Raw genomic sequence first — 21741 nt, forward strand, 5'->3', positions numbered from 1 at the left:
TTGCTGTACAGCCAAAATTGGTACATTGTAAATAAACTATACTTTAATAAAAAAATAATGAAATGTTGTATCAATGTTAAACTTCCTGAATTTGACAACTGCACTGTGGTCATATAAGAAAATAACCTCATTTATAAGACATGTATACTCAAGTATTAAAGGGATAAAGGGCATGATGTGTAAAATCTATTCTTAAATAATTCAGAAAAATGCTGTGGGGCTGGAGTGGAGAAAACACATGCGGCAAAATGTTAAAAATTTATGAACCTGGGCTAAGAGTATATAAGAGTTCTTTGGGGAGAGACAAATAGGAGGGGGGCATTGGCATATATACACTACTACGTATAGAATAGACAACTGGCAAGAACCTATTATATAGGTCTTTACACAATCTGCTCAATATCCTGAAATAACTCATCATGGGGAAAAAAGAATGGAGATATATATATATAAAACTATATATAAATCAGTTATATATATACACATAAAACTCAGTCACTTTGCTATACACCTAAAACTAATAAAACATTATAAGTCAACTATACTTCAACAAAATTTAAACAAAGAGTTCTTTGTACTATTCGTTCAATTTTTGAGTATGAAATTCTAGCTTATCAGGCACAAATTTTTTTGTTTATAGGAAATAACAAACACATTGTGAAGCTGCAAACTATAGTGCAAGCTCACATTTCAGTTAATCCTTGAGCAGGTATATAAATAATTTTTAAGTATCTTCTATATAAGAAAATCCTTGTTTCTGAAATAAGTTTTTATATAAAGCCAAATCCTTGTGACTTAAGGACGGTTTTACAGTCTTCAGTGATTTTAGAAAGTGTTCTTGTTTCACTGTGGTTGCTTCTAGTCCATTTTCTTGCAGAGCTAGCAAGGCGGCCTATAAGAGACAGAAAATAATAAATACGCTTCATTGCTATTTAACAATGTATGGTAATACTTTAAAATCTCAACACAAAGATCTCAATCTCACTTCATAGAATTTCAATATTCATGACACTAAAAACATTAAGCTAAAAAAGTAAAAGTGATGTGCAAAAACAGAATGTGTACATGTATGTGTAACTGGGTCACCATGCTGTACAGTAGAAAAAAAAAATTGTATTAAGGAAATAACTATTAAAATCAAATTAAAACCACTATGAGGTACCACCTTACACCAGCCAGAATGGCCATCATCCAAAAGTCTACAAACAGTAAGTGCTGGAAAGGGTGTGGAGAAAAAGGAACCCTAGTACACTAGGGTGGGATTGTAAATTGGTGCAACCACTGTGGAAAGCAGTATGGAGATTCCTCAGAAAACTAAACATATAACTACCATTTGATCCAGCAATCCCACTCCTGGGCATCTACCCAGAGAAAACCACGACTCACAAAGACAAATGTACTCCAATGCTCATTGAAGCACTATTTACAATAGCCAAAACATGGAAACAACCTAAATGTCCATCAACAGAGGAATGGATCAAGAAGATGTGGTACATACACACAATGGAGTATTACTCAGCCATTAAAAGGAATGAAATACCGGCAGTTTTAGAAACATGGATGAACCTAGAAACTATCATGCTAAGTGAAGTCAGCCATACAATGATACACCAACATCAAATGCTTCCACTGACATGTGGAATCTGAAAAAAGGACAGAATGGGAGTTCCCGTCGTGGCGCAGTGGTTAACGAATCGGACTAGGAACCATGAGGTTGCGGGTTTGGTCCCTGCCCTTGCTCAGTGGGTTAACGATCCAGCGTTGCCGTGAGCTGTGGTGTAGGTTGCGGATGCGGCTAGGATCCCGCGTGGCTGTGGCTCTGGCATAGGCCGGTGGCTGCAGCTCCGATTCGACCTCTAGCCTGGGAACCTTCATATGCCGAGGGAGCGGCCCGAGAAATAGCAACAACAACAACAACAACAACAACAACAAAAAAAAAAAAAAAAGGACAGAATGAACTTCTTTGCAGAACAGATACTGACTCACAGACTTTGAAAAACTAATGGTTTCCAAAGGAAACAGTTTTGGGGGTGGGGGAATGCTCTGGGTTGCGGGATGGAAATCCTGTAAAACTGGATTGTGATGATCATTGTACAACTATAAATGTAATAAATTCATTGAGTAATAAAAAATAAATAAAAAATAAATAAAACTGTCAGCAAAGAGGGAAAAAAAAATAAAATTTCCCTGCCAAAAAAAAAAAGTAAAAGTAATTAAAAGTCCTCTTAGTAGACCAACTTCTCTTCTACATTAAATTTTAGCCTTAAGTGGGGTGTGGGGAGCAAACTGCAGAATAATATATACATGATGAATGCCTATATTTTCAAGATGAGAAACTATCTTCCTGACCTCAGAGTAGGAGTTTCTAAATAGAACACAGCACTGATCATAAAGGAACAGATCAACATAGTCAATGACCCAGCAATTCTCTTTGTATATGAAATGGACACACACATATATATCAACAGACATGTACAAGACTGTTCATAGCAACTATTATGAATTATAGCAAAAAAATAGTAACACAAATGTTCAAAGATAAAAATGCATATATAAGTGCAGCATATTCATATACTAGAATATAATAAGCAATAGAAACAAACTACCACTACATACAAAACCATGGATGAACTTCACAGACATGATCTTAAGTTAAAGAAGCTGACAGAAAAGCATACCATATGTATGGTTCCAATTATATATAAAGTGCAAAACCAGTCAAAACAAATCCCCAGTGCTGAAGTCAGGAGAGTGGTTCCCTTTGGGGACAGCTGGGAAGGCCCAAGGGAAGTTTCTGGAGTGTTGACAACGTTTTTTTCTTGACCCAAGTGATGCTTACACAAGTGTGTTCGCTTCATGTTAATTAAGTGAACTGTATACCATCCTGATCTGTGCTTTTTTCTTTTTCTTTTTTTTTTTTAAGGGCTGAACCCAGGGCCTACAGAAGTTCCCAGGCTAGGGGTTGAATTGGAGCTGTAGCTAGAGACCTATGCCACAGCCACAGCAATTCCAGACCATTGACCCAGGTCAGGGATTGAACCGACATCCTCATGGATTCTAGTCGGGTTCATTACTGCTGAGCCATGTGGAAACTCCTGCGCTTTTTTCTAAATGTTGTTATTTAATACAATTATGGAAAGGGAAAAACCTATAATGGCAGCTTTTGTTACCCTCTAAGTCTAAAATGACTTACAAAGACCTTAAAATGACTTACAACGACCTGTGTGATCTGACCCACTGTCCACCTCTTCAATAACGTCATTTCCTATCTCCAGTTTTCTGCACATTTTATTCCCTCTGCCTCAAACACTTCCCTTCTCTCCCTTACCCTGGCTAACTCCTATTCATCTCCCAGTTTCAATGTACACACACCCTCTCTCAGAAAGCATCCCCTAACACCCCCAAGCCTGGACTGGTGTCCTGTCTAAATGCTCCCACAGAACCCTAAACTTCCCTGCCTCACTACATATTTTTAATTCAGTATTACCTCTCTGCATACCCACCATCACCAATGTGTCAGCTCTGAAGGGAAGGGTTGCAGTGGCCTCTCTCCCCTCACATGGTGCCTCCCTTTCAGTAAATACTTCCAAGTAAATGAAGATCTGAAGAAATGAACAAACATTTTGAACTATAGGTTTCTTCACTAATTAACTTACTTCTTTGCAGAGGTTTCCAAGATCAGCTCCAGAGAAAAGACAGGTTTCTGCTGCGAGATTTTCTAAGGAAACATCAGGCCCCACTGGCATGTTTTTTGTACACACTCTCAGAATAGAAAGTCTGCTCTGGAACAAAACAAAAAATAATGTTTATAACCTTATAACATTTATGCTGTATTAAAATATTTCAAGGAGTTATCTTGTGGCTCAATGGGCCAAAGATCCTGTGTTGTCACTGCAATGGCTTGGGCCTCTGCTGTGGCATGAGGTAAAACCCTGGCTCAGGAACTTCCATGTGCCAGGAGCAAAAAAAATTTCAAGTTAGAGTTTCCTATCATATTACAAAGAAAGTATATATATTTAAAAATCAAACAACAAGAAAGAAATCTTCTCCAGAGGTAAGGAAGTATAATCCATCAATGGCTCATATGACAACAGTAAAAATGTAACATCATGATAAACTTTTAATATTTTTATGATTAATTTTAAAAATGGCTAACCACAGATATAATCCTTAAGGGACTTGATAAATCTCTCTTCTGGGTAGTCTCATCAGACATGATTCAAAAACAAATACAGGAGTTTCTGCTGTGGCACAGCAGGTTAAGGATACGGCATTGCCGGATTCAAATCCTTGGCCTGGGAGCTCCATGTGCCACAGGTGTGGCAGGAAAGAAAAAAAAGCAAATACATAAACTATTAGACATAACTTAAAAACAAAACAGACATATATTTTTTTTGATTCCCTCCAAAATTCAATAAAAATCTAAGGAAGGAAAAAAGTTATTTTCTGTGTTATTCCTCACTCCCTATCAGTGGCTCTGGATTTAAGGGCAAAAGATTTACTGATTCTTTGGCTGTGAATAAATCGTATTATCTCTGCAACCTCAGATTTCTCCACTATAAAATAAGGATGCTGATCCAGATAATCTCCAAAACCCTTTTAACCCCCTTTAACAGTTTATGATTCCTCCATTCTAGTTGCAAAATAATGTCGAGCAGACTCAAAAAACTCAGTATTTTGAGTCTTCCCTAAAACCGAAATTACTGCCTCATTTTTAGGTTCATGTTTCTCTGAAAATAGGGCCAGAGTAACCAACATAAGAGATGAAATAATGATTTATGACCAAGAAAGGAAAAATGCAGAAACCAATATAAGACACACACCATGCACACCTAAATCCAGTTGGGGATTCAGTTCTGCCAGCTTCTTAGAGCTTGACACTGACACGTTATTAGGAATGTTCACTCAGAGTAAATGGGCACAGTGATCACCTTTTCATCTGGAGGTGGAATATAAATAATCTTATCTAATCTTCCAGGCCGTAACAGGGCATCATCTAACACATCAGGTCTATTTGTTGCTGCAACAATCATGACGTTGCTATTAAAAACTTCTTGAAATTCTAGCTGAGGGAAAACATACAACACAAAATAAGTCAATAAATTGTTAATTATTAAATGTATTTTTTAAATTACCAAACAGAAGTTCCATTTGCTTTTGTTTTTTTTGGTCTTTTGTCTTTTCTTTTTTTTTTTTAGGGCCACACCATGGCATATGGAAGTTCCCAGGCTAGGCGTTGAATCAGAGCTGTAGCTGACAGTGTACACCACAGCCACGGCAATGCAGGATCTGAGCCACGTCTGCGACCTCTACCACAGCTCACGGCAATGCCGGATCCTTAACCCACTGAGCAAAGGCAGGGATCAAACCCACGTCCTCATGGATACTAGGGGGTTTGTTAACCGGTGAGCCACGATGGGAACTCCCTGTACTTATTTTTAATTTCTACTGTTATTTTTATCCTTTTAGGGCCGCATCTGCGGCACATGGAAGTTCCCAGGCTAGGGGTCAAATCGGAGCTGTAGCTGCTGGCCTACACCACAGCCACAACAATGTCAGATCCAAGCCACGTCTGCAATCTACACCACAGCTCATGGCAACGCCAGATCCTTAACCCACTGAGGGAGGCCAGGAATTGAACCTCCAACATGGATACTAGTCAGATTCGTTTCCACTGAGCCACAGCAGGAACTCCCCATTTGTTTTTAAGTAGGGGATTTCTTTCTTGGGACTAGAATGCTTACACTGCCTACTCAGACCATCTTCTTAGTATCAAGGTACCCCTGAAGCAAATTATTAATCAAAGAGCTATTCTACGTACATGGTGAAGGAGTGGCCAACTCTGAGGAGCATCTTGTAGGAACTGATAAAAAGCCTCACACCACACAGAGAACATCTCTCTGGTGCCTTGAATGCACCTGAGCCCAGTGAATGATTACAACTCAAATGGACAACTTGAAAAGACAGAAGCATTAAGCCTAACACATGTATGGCTATAAAAAGTGTTGGCTCTCATGTTCTTAAAGATGGAGATTTATTTTACTTTTTATTTTCTTTCCAGAGGCAGACGTAAGACAATTAACTTAAGTTTGTAGGTATGTAAATCCTGGATAAAGATAAGAAATATCTATAAGCAGCCAGGGCAAGGCTTTGCACATGCTAAGCATTCAAATCTGTTGAAGTGACCTATCAGAGCAGTTCTCCAGAAACATGATCTCTCGAAGCAGTGAGTTTCCCTCATCTGCAAATATTTCAGTAGAGGCTGGGCAAACACCTATCAGATGCTATAGAAGGAATTCCTGTGTTATAAAGAGATTTGCTTAGAAAACCTCATGAGTCCCTTCAAATTCTAGCGAGCTATGTTCCTGAGAAGCTATGAGACTCTCTTTCTATGAACAATTTTAAAAATGGGAAACAAGTTAAGAATAAGAAAAGAATAAAAGGGACAAAAAGACTTGTCAGGTATTATTTAAGGATACCAAACTCTACATGAAAAAGCGTCAGAAAGGAGGAAGAGGATTTCCAAAAAGGTCATTTTCTTATAACAAAGGAATCCCATCCCTTTAGGAAACTGGAAATCTTTAATTACTAAGATTATGGGAAATAATAAATCTGTTTTATTTCACATAAAAAATTCTAGAAAGGGATGAACACTGGTTTTTCAGGATACAGAGATAAGATGAAACTCCCTTCTCCACTAACAGTATGTCAAGTTACATTTCTAATCTTAGGAAAAAATTCACATTCATATATTTCATTATAAAATTTACCTCACCTTCCCAGCTAAATCACAATTTTATTCATTCTCTAAAAATCCCAAGATTTGCAATCCAAACTGCAATAATACAATTCTTGGAGTTCCCATCATGGCACAGCGGAAACTAATCCAACTAGGAACCCATGAGGTTGCGGGTTCGATTCCTGGCCTCGCTCAGTGGGTTAAGGATCTGGTGTTGCCATGAGCTGTGGTGTATGTCACAGACATGGTTCAGATCTGGCGTTGCTGTGGCTCTGGGCATAGGCCAGTGGCTACAGCTCCAATTAGACCCCTAGCCTGGGAACCTCCACATGCAGGTGCAGCCCTCAAATAGACAAAAGACAATAATAATAATAATAACACAATTCTTTATAAGATGAATCCAGCATAGGAAAAGCTAGTGTAGATTAAAAAGCTTTTCTTTTAATGTTGGCCTGAAATTTTGATGTATTCTGGCTAATAAATACCTCTTCATTTTTTTCCAGCTCCTTGTATTTACCATGTTGATCTGATTTACTTCCTCTTCTCTCTATAGTCTTCAGTCCAACACCATCTAATTCATTTAGGAGAACAGAAAGAACACGCTCTTGAACATTACATCCTGTTTTGCTGATTGATCGAGAGCCCAAGATCGAATCAATTTCATCCAAAAATACAACTGCTGGAGTATTGGCTCTTGCTTGTTGAAATACCTTTTGTTAGAAAAAAATGGAAATATTAAAAGGATATGCATCATATATATGCCCAAGGAAACAGAAAGACAAGGGAAATTCACAAAAATGTTAACGTGGATAGAGGGATTATGAAGGAAATCAATTTTCCAAATTTTCTAAATTTTCTACACACAATAGATATAACTTTTCTAATAAGGAAAAAAAAGCCAGCTATTTTTAAAAACTAAGATTTATCTTTAAGGCATGCAATAAAAATTCAAAAGCAAACTTAACAACCTGGGGGAAAATAAACACACAAACCTGAGATAAGATTTTTTCTGATTCTCCAACGAAAGGTGAAAAGAGATCAGCCCCACTCACTGAAACAAAAGAGCAATGACAGCTGGTGGCCAGGGCCCTCACCAGCGTGGTTTTAGCACACCCAGGCGGGCCATACAGGAGAACTCCCTTTGGTTGTGTCAGGCCCATCCTGACAAATTCCCGAGGGAATTTCAAAGGCCATTCAATGCTCTGTGAAGACACAAAAAGAGACAGTTGTTAGACTACAGTGATCAAACATCAAATAAGTCAGCAAGTTTTTTCACTCAACAATCTTCAGGCATCTGCCATGAGCTGGAAACAAGGTCCATTCCACAAACAGCAGCCAGGGATCTTATGACCTAAGTCAGGTCACATCACTTCCTGCTAAAATCTTTCAGTGACTTCTCATCAGAATTAGCATGAAATCCAAATCCAAACTCCTGACTTACCATTGCTTACAAGGCCTCACATAACCTACCACCCAAACATCCCAGGTTTTTCCCATCTCAGAGCCTGGACCTGCAGGTCTCTCTCCACTCGGCACACTGAACACCTAAGATCTTTGTGTGCTGGCCCTCATCACTCAGGTCTCCACTTAGATGCCATTTCCTTGCAGAGGTCTCCTTAACCACTGCAGTTAAAGCGGACCCGCCTCCTCCTAGGCACCCAAGGCCACTACCAATTCTTTGACTTTTGGAGCACTTATTCATTTGCTATCTGAAATTTTTATTTTCCATGTTGTTTGTCATTCTGCTCCTGCTAGAATGGAAGTAAAGTTCATCTCTAAATCCCCAGCACCTAGAATGCCACCTTCACAAAGTAGGCACTCATTAAATGTTAACTGAATAGTAAATTAAGTCCTCACTGCCTCTGAAGTCGGCCATTTATTACCATCATAATGGAACAGATGCAGAAATTTGGGCTTAAAAAGTGGAGTAACTTGTCTGGGTCTTATTATCTTACTGCCCACAAGGCAGCAGAACTAAGACATATTGCCTCTACAAAAAGGAGAGACAAACCCCTGTACCTAAGGAACTCATATTTCAGCTGAGGAGACAGGCTTGTAACTAACAACCAGGCATCCCACAGACAAGGAACAATACATGCAGACACACAGGAAACCATCCAATTCATGCCCCAGCAGCAAGCAGGAAGAGAGGGGAGGATACGGAAGGCAAGGAGCAACAGAGCTGAAGTGGAGGCAGGAGTAGGATCACAATGGGCTTGACAATTTTAGTCAACACTGAGGAAGCAGTAAGGACTAGAAGGAAATGAAACCAAAGGCAGAAGACCACTTAGAAGTCTCTAGCAATGATTCAGACTACAAAAATAATAAGGCTGGATGTGTCACAAGCAGTGGAGATGGTGAGGACAGAATGGATTAACATAAAATGCAAGTGTATTTTATCTAGGGGAAATCCAGAGGGGAAGTTACGGGATGTACGACATGAGCCCATGCATTTAGCTTCTGACTCAGGGGATGGGTGTTGACTGGCTGTGTTCACTGAGGGAGGGAATCCAGGTGTAGAGGTGGAGTTGATAAGCTAAACTCTGGACACTCTGAGTTTGAGATCCCTGCAAGTTATCCAGTAGGCAGCAGCTAAGTAGTTCTGATAATCAAAAGAACTATTTGCACTGGATAGAAACAGTTTTTTTAAGAGCCACATCTTTGGCATATGGAAGTGCCCAGGCCAGCAGTGGAATTGGAGCTGTAGCTGCCAGCCCATACCACAGCCAAAGCAATGCCAGATTCAAGCTGCATTTGAGACCTCCTCTGCAGCTTGCAGCAATGTTGGATCCTTAACCCACTGAGAGAGGCCAAGGATCAAACCCGCATCCTCACAGACACTATGCTGGGTTTCTTAACCAGCTAAGCCACAATGGAAACCCTCCTCACCCCACCCCATCCCTTTATTAAAAAAGATTTTTGAGGAGTTCCCGTCGTGGCACAGTGGAAATGTATCTGACCAGGAATCATGAAGTTGCAGGTTCAATCCCTGGCCTCTGCTCAGCGGGTTAAGCATTCGGCATTGCTATGAGTTGTGGTGTAGGATGCAGACACGGCTCGGATCCCGAGTTGCTGTGGCTGTGGTGTAGGCCGGTAGCTGTAACTCTGATTGGACCCCTGAACTGGGAACCTCCATATGCCTCAGGTGCAGCACTAAAAACGAAAAAAAAAAAAAAAAAAATTTTTTTGTTTTTGAGTTAGCAGTTTTCAGGGGATAGCTGGAACCTAGGACATTGACGAAATCAGACTCACTCAGAGAATGCAAAAAGAGGACTCTCAGGGGCTCGTGGAACCACCATTTAAGGTAAGGGAGAGGAGGGCTCAGAAAGGCAGAAAAGCTTAACATCTCAGAACTAAAGAAAGAATATTTCTAACAGGAAGGTTAGCTAATCTCTCTCACATATTTTGTGAAGATTAAATGAGAAAAAATGTAAAAAATTAGGGCATATTATGAATGTGCTTATCCATGGCCACAGGATTCCATAGATTATAGCTCCTAGTAAGCAAGAATAAATTATATAATTGATATGTGTGATTAGAGAAACCTACTTCCTTATGGTAGGATCATCCACAGGGAAGTGGCAAAATCAATTTCCAAAACTGCAATGCAAGTAAGATCTGGAGAGCTCTGTCCTTCCATAGCCTCTGTGAGAATCAGTATTAAGTTACCACCCAGGCCATACTGACTCTTTATTATAATTTTGTGCTTTTACCAGTCCCAGGGCAAACTCAGGCCTATGAATGAAGACTTTCTCTTTGTAAAGGCCATGAACCAAGAATTGTTTTTACATTTTTAAATGCTCAAAAAAAAAAAAATTCAAAAGAATAATATTTTATGAAGTCAAAAAGAGAAAGATGAATACCATATGATTATTACTTATATCTGGAATCTAATATACAGCACAAATGAACCTATCCACAGAAAAGAAACAAAATCATGGACTTGGAGAATAGACTTGTGGTTGCCAAGGGGGAGGAGGAGGGAGTGGGATGGACTGGAAGTTTGGGGTTAGTAGATGCTAACTATTACATTTGGAGTGGATAAACAATGAGATCCTGCTGTATAGCACAGGGAACTATATGTAGTCACTTGTGATAGAATGTGATGGAGGATAATATGAGAAAAATAATGTGTGTGTGTATATATATATATACATTATATATATATGACTGGGTCACTTTGCTGTACAGCAGAAATTGACAGAACAATATAAATCAGCTATAATAGAAAAAATAAAAAGCTAAAAAATATGTATTTTGTGATGTGAAAATCAGATGACTTCAAAGTCCATAAATAAACTTCCATCAGAATATAAATACTCATTACATACTGTCTAGAACTGCTTTTGTGCTATGATGGCAGAGTTGAGCAGTTGCAATAAAAACTACAGCAGCAGAGACTACAAAGCCTAAAATATTTACTCTGGCCCTGTACAGAAAGTTTACTGACCCATGTACTAAATTACGAATTCTTTAAAGCAAAAAGCAAACGAAAAAGAGGGTGAAACATGAAAGTATGGGAGTTCTCATGGCTGCTCAGCAGGTTAATAATCTGACTAGTATCTATGGGGATGTGGGTTTGATCTCTGGCCTCACTCAGGGGGTTAAGGCTCCAGGATTGCCATGAGCTGCAGTGCAGGTCACAGACAGGGCTTGGATCTGGCATCACTGTGGCTGTGGCATAAGCTGGCAGCTACAGCTCCAATGCAACTCCTAGCCTGGGAAATTCCATATGCCACTCATGTGGCCTTAAAAAGGAAAAAAAAAAAAAAGTATGAAAAATGGGAGTTCCCATTGTGGCTCAGTGGTTAACGAATCCGACTAGGAACCATGAGGTTGAGGATCCGGCGTTGCCGTGAGCTGTGGTGTAGGTTGCATACGAGGCTCGGATCCCACATTGCTGTGGCTCTGGCATAGGCCAGTGGCTACAGCTTCGATTTGCCCCCTAGCCTGGGAACCTCCACATGCTGAGGGTGCGGCTCTAGAAAAGGCAAAAAGACAAAAAGAAAAAAGGACTGAAAAGCAACTCTGAATCTAAACGTTAGGGTCGAATTCATGATAGTAGCAAATTTCAGTGCAGCTTGTTTTTACCACAAATGCATTACACTTAGACTGTCACATTCTACTGGCTTAAGCTGATTCTCTGTCTCACCTGTTTTAACTTCAGTTTTGCATCTTCAAGGCCACCAATCTGCTCCCAGGTAACAGGCTTGACGTCCATCAGTCCAATGACACTTCGAAATGATGAGGGTTGGATCTTCTTAAAAGCTTCGAGGAAGTCTATTTCATCAATCAATGGATTGTCCTGGTTCTGAAGGAATCCACCCCGAAAAGCAGCATCAAAACAAAAATCAGGTGGGACTTTTTTGTGGTACACCAACACCATTACTTTATTTTAAATCCTTTTTTAAAAACTTACACATCTACTTCATTATCATTATAAAGAATTTTATAACATATGGTACAAAAAAATTAAACTCCTTCTTCTCAACTCCCACCAACATTCATCCCCAGAGAATGTCAACAGTCTCCTGTGTATTCTTCCAGTGCGTTGTATGACATACCTATATCCTTTCAAATAGATACACAAATGGGACCAAGCTGTCCCATTAATGAATAGGACATTCTTATGTCCAAATTATCAAATAGATATACAAATGGGACCATATTAATTTGTACTTTTTCATTTATCTTAGGAATCTTTTCATGTCAACTAATACAGTTCCATCTCACTTTTTTCAATTGCATAATATATTGTTGTATGAGTACTTTAATGACATCCTTCTGTTGAACACAGGTTGTTTCTAGTCTTTTGTTATATGCTTAAGCATTTTTATATAATAACTTCCTCAAAGTAGAATTACTGTGCTTGAAGGAACACACACTTAAAATTATCACAGCTACCACTAAACTGCCCTCAAAGCTGCACCAATGGGAGTTCCCGTTGTGGCTCAGTCATTAACGAATCCGACTAGTAACCATGAGGTTGCAGGTTCAATCCCTGGCCTTGCTCAGCGGGTTAAGGACCCGGACTTGCTGTAAGGTCACAGACTCGGCTTGGATCTCACATTGCTATTGCTGTGGCCATGGCACAGGCCAGCAGCTACAGCTCCGATTTGACCCCTAGTGTGGGAATCTCCACATGCTGCAGGTGCAGCCCTAAAAAGACAAAAGAAAAAAAAAAAAAAAAAAAGCTGCACCAGTAATATGAAACTGTTCCCACACCTCTCCAACACTGGGCATTACCAAACTTTAAATTTCTGCCAGTTTGGCAGAGGAAATGGTGGTCACTTTTGTGTTAATTAAAGTTATTCATCAAGAGCAAGGTAGAGGGAAAATGGGATGAGAAAAATAATTTTGCAACCATCACAGTAAAGGCTGTTTGGTGCAAGAATCATCAATGGATGTGAGGGGAGGGAAAGCTTGGGGAGGAACAGGATGTCACATTCGGTCTCCTCACAGATTTCTTATTAGTTGCAAAGGAGAAAAGAGCAGTTATATGGTAGATAAATTGGATAAAATATGACTGGTTGATCACATCAATCACCCTTCAGGGGCACCACCAATTAGGGGCAAGTGGACATCTGTGCCTACACATGTGACATCCTAAGAAGGATACACTACCACATATATAGTATTCCCAATGGGCGTGCATAACTTGCATCCGACTGTGAAGAAACACAAACCTGAACTGATAGATGTTTCATAAAATCACTGACTTGCATCCTTTAAAAATGTCAACGTCAAATGTCTTATACACAACAAAAAAGTGCTATGAAAATGTTCAAGATTAAAAGAATTAAAAGCTAAATGCGGAGTTCCCGTTGTGGCACAGTGGTTAACGAATCCGACTAGGAACCATGAGGTTGCGGGTTCAATCCCTGGTCTTGCTCAGTGGGTTAAGGATCCAGCGTTGCCATGAGCTGTGGTGTAGGTCGCAGATGAGGCTCAGATCCCTTGTTGCTGTGGCATAGGCTGGTGGCTACAGCTCCAATTAGACCCATAGCCTGGGAACCTCCATATGCCCTAGAAAAGCCAAAAAAAAAAAAAAGCTAAATGCAATACATTATCCTGGACTAGATACTGTACTGGAGAAAAAGAATGCTACAAAAATTGAGGCAGTTACCAAAATCAGAACAGGGACTGTATATCTGACAACATTTTGATCAATGTTAAATTTCCCAAATACAATGAGATTATACAAGGCCATCCTATGGTCATGCACAGGAACATATTTGTTCTTAGAAAATGGATGTTAACATATTAGGGGATAATGGGTTAAGATGCATGCAAGCCATTCTCAAATGATTCAGGAAAAAACAATGTGTATATATACATACTTGACCTTTGAACAACATGGGGGTTAATTCTTGTATTGAGTTTGGCCCTTCAAATCTGACGTTCCCCGCATTTGTGTAGATTCAACCACCCAGGACCTTGCAATACTCTTACTGCTGAAAAAATATCCATGCACAAGTGGACTGGCACAGTTCAAACCCGTGTTGTTCAAGGGTCAACTGTACAGAGAGAGAAACAGAGAGAGACAGAGAGAAGAAAAGAGAATGATAAAGTTAATTTGGCAGAATGTTAAAAACTGGTGATTTTGGATAAAGGATTTAACAAGAGGTCTCTAACAATTCTCTCACAAGTTTTAATTATTTCAAAATAATAATTTAAAAAAAAAAGGAATGGAAAAAGACAAAAAAATTTTGTTTTTTTTCCTTTTGGCTGCAGTGCAGCAGCTTGATGTGGGATCTCAGTTCCCAGACGAGGGACTAAACCTGGAATGCAGCAGTGAAAGTGCTGGGTTCTAACCACCAGGCCACCAGGGAACTCGAAAGACTAATTTTTAAAGAAAGTAAAGTTAAGGATTTTTCATGTTTATTAGCTATTTGTAATCCTCTTACTGTTAACTATCAGTTCATATCTTATTACCCATTTTCTCTTGGATTGTTGGTCTTTTCTTATTGCTTTATGAGAGTTCTTTCTATACCAAGGAAACAGTCTTTTGTCATGGGCTAAAAGTATTTTTCCCAGTCTGTCTCATGTCTTGCCTATGCTTATAGTATTGTTTTGCCTTCCAAAATGGTCAAATTAGCAAATCACTTTTTTTTGGCTATTACGTTTATGTTATGCATAGTAAGGCCATCTTCTCTCTAAGATTATATTTTGGAGAATCCTTGCAATATCCTTGATCATTCTAATGAAACAGATTTTTACTATAGTTAAAAACTTAGGAGTTCCCATTGTGATGCAGCAGAAGTAAATCCGACTAGTAACCATGAAGTTGTGGGTTCGATCCCTGGCCTTGCTTAGTGGGTTAAGGATCCTGCATTGCCGTGGCTGTGGTGTAGGCCGGCAGCTACTGCTCCAATTCTACCCCTAGCCTGGGAACCTCCACATGCATGAGCGTGGCCCTAAAAGGACAAAAAAAAAAAAAAAAAACCTTATATTTCTATTCATAATATCTGCATTATATTTTATTTAAAGATTGCCCTCTTACATCAAATTCTGAACATTTAGTTTTTCCCAAATTCCCATTTCCAATAACAAACTATTTTATTTCATTTATGTAAGATTAAATGAATATGTATATAGAGGGCTAGTCTGAACAGCATTCCTAAAACTATTAATAATTATAATCTCTGGGAGGTGAGATTTCAGGCAATTTTAACTTTGTAATTTTTCATCTTTAATTTTTCACAAAGAACACTATTAAATAATTTTTTGAATACTTTTTTTGTTTTTACTAGCTAGCAGTATACTGGCTAACTGAATACTAGTTAATTTTTAGGTAATACCAACTAATATTAGAAAATTCCTTTTATGGACAGCAGAAATTATCACAACATTGTACATCAACTATACTGAAATAAAACTTTAAAAAATGAAAAAAAGAAAGAAATCTCATTTGTACTTCAAGATCACTTGGGTGCACATTTTTTCACTTGATTTTCATAAACCTATCAGGCAGACAAAATACTCCCCCCTCTATGTGTGTATGGGTTCAATTGCAGTCCTAGTCCTTTACTGGGACAACTTCACAAGAAGCTGAATAAACTTTAATGTGTCCTTGGCGCCCTGGCACAGAGAGAGGGAGCCACAGGCCCTCAGCCGCCTGGAGAGGGAAAGAAGAAAAAGATGGAGCCAGTACCTTCCCAGATGCCTCTGTCCCTTCTTCCTTTTTGCCTTTCTTTCTTCCACCTCCCCTGGTTGTTTATGAGCTCAGCCATCACCTGCGGTAACTATGCCTGGGGCCTGGGCAGGCCCCTCCTGAGGTAGCAGTGGGCTCCACCCTAGGGTGGCTGCAGCTGGCTGGTCCACCTCAGCCAAGGTGCTTAAGGTCAAACCTGGAACTTCAGAGCAGAGGGAATTCTAAATGTAAACCTCTTTTCCCACACCCTGGTATTCTCATCTTCCCCTCAAGAGGCCTATCTTCTCACATCTTCACACATGAACTTGTGAAATCTTCAAGCAGTTTTGGTTCTAAACCCAAAAGATCAGGACTTACAAGTTCACATAATTCCTTTCCCACCTTCAGCATAAGAGTAAAAAATACAGGAAAAGGAAATGAGGAAGGATATAGATTAACTGGTTAAAAAGGTTTTCTAAATTTAGGATAATTAATCATCCTTTTATAGTTTAAACAAACTCAAAATTGGGTTTCAAAAATTATAAAATCAAAGGACAATTTTAATGTTACAAGAGAGATAAAAAAAACTTTGGGAGTTCCCGTCGTGGCGCAGTGGTTAACGAATCCGACTAGGAACAATGAGGTTGCGGGTTCGGTCCCTGCCCTTGCTCAGTGGGTTAACGATTCAGCGTTGCCGTGAGCCGCGGTGTAGGTTGCAGACGCGGCTCGGATCCCGCGTTGCTGTGGCTCTGGCGTAGGCCGGTGGCTACAGCTCCGATTCAACCCCTAGCCTGGGAACCTCCATATGCCGCGGGAGCGGCCCAAGAAATAGCAACAACAACACAACAACAAAACAACAAAAGACAAAAGACAAAAAAAAAAAAAAACTTTGTCCCAGAATCCTCAGCATGCTGAAATTAATTTTTTTCTGAAGGGGTTTAGGGATTCAGGATGACTTATCACAGAGTAAGCAGATTTTCCAATCTATAGTGTTGACAACTACTACATTTAAGCTAATATCCTAATTTTAAGAAAGACAGTCTTGAATTAAAGATTGAATGTCAAAATAAATTTAAATCAAAGTCCAGGCACCTAATCTCCTCAGTTAGAAAAGGGTATTTTCCATACAAAATGCTATGAAGGGAAAAACAGTATCTTGACAATGGAGAAATCTCAGAGATACTATCTTTTCCAAGATATCAAAGTTAATTTCACCAGTAATAGGACAAAGATACATTGTTTGCTACCTAAGAGATGAATGAGAAGACCACAGTATTATTTCTGTCTTATTCTGGCCCAAAACACAAGATCTGAATCAAATCATGAGGAAGTATCAGTCAAACCCAAACTGAGGGGTATTCAACAGAATAACTGGCCTGTCCTCTTTCTAAAAATTTAAGTCATAAGAGAAAGACTGAAGAGTGTTTCTAGATTAAACATTAAGAAGTCATGACAGGAATTCCTGTAGTGGCACAGTAGGTTAAGGATCCAGCATTGCCACAGCTGTTTTATAGGCTGCAGCTGGGGCTCGGATTGATCCCTGGCCTGGGAACTCCAACATGCCTTGGATATGCCTCAGGCATGGCCAAAAGGCAGGGGGAAGATATACAATCTGTAAGCCTGGATTAAAAATAATTTTTTCTTTTTTCCTTTTATTCACTTATTTATTTATTGTCTCAGCACCTGTAGCATGTGGAAGTTCCCAGGCCAAGGATCAAACTCTTGAGTGCCAAAGCAGTGACCAGAGCCATAGCAGTGATAATGCTAAATCTTTAACCCACTGAGCCACCAGGGAACTCCTCTTTTTTCCTTAAAATTTTTGCTACAAAGGAAATTAGTGGGACAAATGGTGAGATTTGGATAAGGTCTCTATAGATTAGGTAAAAGTACTGTTTCAGTGTTAATTTCCCCATCTTGATAATTGCACAATTGTTAAAGTCCTTGTTTTAAGGAAACATACACTTAAATTTTCAATGCTAAAGGATCATCATGGCTGCATTTGAGAGTTTGAGTATATATATAATAGCATACATATACATGAAGACAGTATGATAAAGCAAAGGTGGTAAATTGTTACAGTTGAAGAATCTGGGGAGTTCCCAACATGCCTCAGCGGAAATGAATCTGACTAGTACCTATGAGGATGCAGGTTCGATCCCTGGCCTTGCTCAGTGGGTAAAGGATCCAGCATTGCTGTAAGCTGTGGTATAGATCGAAGACATGGCTCAGATCTGGCATTGTTGTGTGTTGTGGTGTAGGCCAACAGCTGCAGATCCAATTTGACCCCTAGCCTAGGAACCTCCATATGCTAAGGGTATGGCCCTTAAAAAGAAAAAAACAAACAAACAAACAAAAGAATCTGGGTGAAGGATATACAGAAATTCTTTGTACTATTTTTGCAACTTTTCTCCAAGTCTGAAACAGATTCAAAATAAAACAAAAATTAAAAAGAAATACATGATTCTTCCGGGCAACAGTGTTTTTTTGTGGCTGCTCTGGACTTCAGCACCAGGGAGTTACTATAGGTGGGGGGAAAATGCCCTTGGCAGACCTCAAGAATTCAGCTCTCTATCCTCATTTTCAGTCATATGCTATCGACATGGAGTTCAGATGTAAAAACATGTAAGAAATAGCTGTCCAAGGTATCAAGAGTTTCAAGAAAAAGTACTTACCACTTTTTAAAATCCCTAAAGTAACTTGCTACGTTAATAAAAAGGTTCATGTAGAAGGTCATAAATCAATACTCCTTACCTTCCCACTATGAAGCAGAGCATGCATGGCAGCCTCCCTACAGAGTGCTGTCAGGTCTGCACCAACGTAGCCAACTGTCATTTCTGCAAGGAGGCTCAAATCCACCTGACTGGAGATGGGCATCTTTGAGGTAATCACTTGCAGAATCGCCTTTCTTTGTCCAAGTGTGGGAGTCCCAATGACAACCTATATGCAAAGCAGAAAGAAAGTTTACAGCTTAACTCCCTCTGTTTCTCTGACTCTCCGTCTCTCTCAGTCCACCCTCAATTCCTCTAAAGGTAGCTTCTCTCCTAACACTTTACTTGCCTCACAAAAAAAAAAAGTTTACAGTTTAAATTATTGTATTTTTAATCCTCACCAACATGTATAATAATTTAGTGAACAAATTTGGAACTATTACTATGTACTCTCAAGCATACCTTAGATTCTGAATATATGAAAATCTTTATTTTCCAGAGAGGTAACACTGGCTAAAAAGTTGCATAATTGGAGTTCCCCTTGTGGCTCAGAAGAAATAAGTCTGACTAGTATCCATGAGGATGAGGGTTCAATCCCTGGCCTTGCTCAGTGGGTTATTCGGCATTGACGTGAGCTGTGGCTGTGGCTTAGGCCACCAGCTGTGGCTCCCATTTGACCCCTAGCCTGGGAACTTCCATATGCTGCAGATGCAGCCCTAAAAAAAATAGTTGCACAATTCAAATTATGTATCACTTAATGTGTTATTTTTGAGAGCGCACCAAGTTCTAGGAGCTGTATCCTTGGGAGTACGGACCTAAAGCTTACTCAAGAGACAAGTTCTAAATAGTGCAAGGAAGAAATCCACTCAAGTGCTGAAAAGATTATGCTAAAGTGTGCGATTATCATCTGTCTCTTCAGAATTCTACCACTAGGTTTAAATAGCACTTAAATAACTACTATTCCAACTATTTAACAGAAATCAAGAATCAGGCTAAGGCTGACATTTGTAAAATAGGCCAGCTTTGAAGAGTCAACCTTTCCAGCAACTCAGGGAGCAACTGTGGGATAGGATGCTGGCGTACAGACAAGGAATGAATAAATCTAGAAAAGGTAATTTGTCTGCTCTGACACTTCTTCCCTGTCTTCTCCCTTATTTCAACACATTTGTTTCTTGAGGCTATCCTTTTACTTCAAATTCTAATTACAAGTCGGTTAAGAATTTAACATCCTTGTAGCCATCCTAGTTCTCTTAAAAACCAACATTACTGATTACAGTATTCATCCTCAGAAACTGCACAACTAATCCCTAATGGCCACTTTGCTTTTCAGAACACTCTGACTGGAGAGATTGGAGGGGGTGGGGGTTGTCTCGGCTCAAAGATCACTTAGGGACCAGAGAACAGGTTCTCTGCATTACAAAGAGCTCCACTCCAGCCTCAGCGACGTCCAAACCTACGCGGCAAACGCCTCGGGTCAGCCTACCAGGGATAGACGGAGGCGATGTTCCCAGTGGCCAAGCTATTTTACCTCTCTGTCAAATCTTCCAGGTCTGCGCAGCGCTGGGTCTAGCGCGTCCGGCCGGTTGGTCGATCCAACAACCACCACCTCGCGGTCCCCACTGATGCCGTCTAGCAACGTCAACACCTGGGCCACCACGCGACTCTCGGGGGCTTGGTGTGGGCCGCCCCGCCGAGGACATAGGGCGTCCACCTCATCCAAGAAGAGAAGGGTGGGCCGGCGGCCGGCCAGCTCCTGGGCGCGCTGGAAGACGCGCCGCACGTTCTCCTCGGTCTCCCCCGGCCGGGCGCCCTGCAGCGCGGGAGCGCTCACTGCCAGCAGCTCCGCGCCCGCCTCCCGGGCCACCGCCCGCACGAGCTGGGTCTTGCCCACTCCGGGGGGGCCAGCCAGGAGCACACCGCGGGGCACTGCTAACCCAAGGGAGGCAAAGGAGCGGGGGGTAGAGGAGCGGCAGGCGGAGGAGCTCCCGCAGCGAGTCGGCCGCCTCCGCAAGGCCCCCGAGGGGTACCTCGGGCGGCGGCTCCGATTCCGATGGAGGCACCCCGCTGAGACCGATGCGGGTGCGAGGGGTGACCAGGCCCGCCGGATCGGGGTTTGGCGCCCGCTCACGATGTGCAGGGCTGCCACCGGGCCGGGCGTGCCCGGAGGAGCGGCGACCACGTGGCCCAGAGAGACTGGACGGTTCCTCAACAGCTCCTGGGCCGCCTCCAGCACCGCGGCCGGATTTGGGGAATCCGGCGCGCCTGCCCGTTCCCGCAACGCCGGCCACACCGCGAGGCGCCGAAGGGGGGGCAGGGCACTAAACGGAGGCAGCTCAGGCTGAGACTCCCCCGGGCCCCCGGATCTCCCATAGCAGCCCCTGGGCTCGCGCACTGCAGATCCAGTTGCACAAAGCCGTCTGCTCTGTCCCGCCGCGGCCAGGCGGTGCAGAGGCAAGAGCCGCCATTAGGCAGGGAGATCTTCACCACTGAGCCCAGGTGCGCGCCCAAGGAGCGGAGGGCAGCTGGGCCCAGGCGACAGCGTTGGGTGCCCTGGTCCCCAGGGTCCACGGGTAGCAGTTTTAAGAGTGGCCCTTCAGCAAATGGACCTGTGTCCGGCGCCATGGCAAAAGAGAAGACCCGACGCCCTGGAAAAGTGCGGTAGGAATTCCCCCCGGGCCACAAAGGCCGGTACACCGTGCTCCTCGGCCGGAAGTAGGTGATGCGCAAGCGCCAGGGAGTCGCGGTTGCGGGCTTCTGACTGGAGACCGAAAGGACCAATCAGAAAGTTAGATAACGAGGTGCCTTTCCCGGCTTGTTTGCCGTGGAGTCTCATTTGATAAAATCCAGATTTACCCGCAAGGCTTTTCTTACGGATGTCAGGAAGGCAGCGTAAGCTAACTTAACTAGGTCATTAAGCCTGTATTTTAGGCTTAAAGGTTTGAGGAGTCACCGCAGAGCATACTCTTTCCTTGGCTGTCGGACTGGAGCATCACTATCTGCGCTTTTGGAATATCAGCCCAGAGACTGCTATTTTGTGAGGAAACCCCGACTGTCCTTAGGGACACAGTATTTTAGAGTGCTCTGGTGCTAATGCCTTAGGCGACTTGGAGTAGCTGAGACATACAACTTTGGCACCTTCCATAATCTGGGTTCCAACCTTT

General features: G+C 41.4%; 1 protein-coding gene across 1 annotated transcript; it reads right to left on the reverse strand.

Moving 5' to 3' along the window:
* Window positions 1–568: 568 nt before the first annotated feature.
* On the reverse strand, window positions 569–21418 carry SPATA5L1 (spermatogenesis associated 5 like 1). Its single transcript, XM_047766453.1, is given in 11 exon segments — window positions 569–892; window positions 3657–3782; window positions 4932–5066; window positions 7225–7449; window positions 7732–7941; window positions 11892–12050; window positions 18624–18809; window positions 20109–20537; window positions 20539–20699; window positions 20702–20884; window positions 20887–21418. Coding segments are annotated over 11 exon segments (2298 nt in total). The 5' UTR covers window positions 21203–21418; the 3' UTR covers window positions 569–724.
* Window positions 21419–21741: the final 323 nt, after the last annotated feature.

Source organism: Phacochoerus africanus, chromosome 2 (genome assembly GCF_016906955.1).
Source record: "Phacochoerus africanus isolate WHEZ1 chromosome 2, ROS_Pafr_v1, whole genome shotgun sequence".
Classification (NCBI taxonomy): Eukaryota; Metazoa; Chordata; class Mammalia; order Artiodactyla; family Suidae; genus Phacochoerus; species Phacochoerus africanus.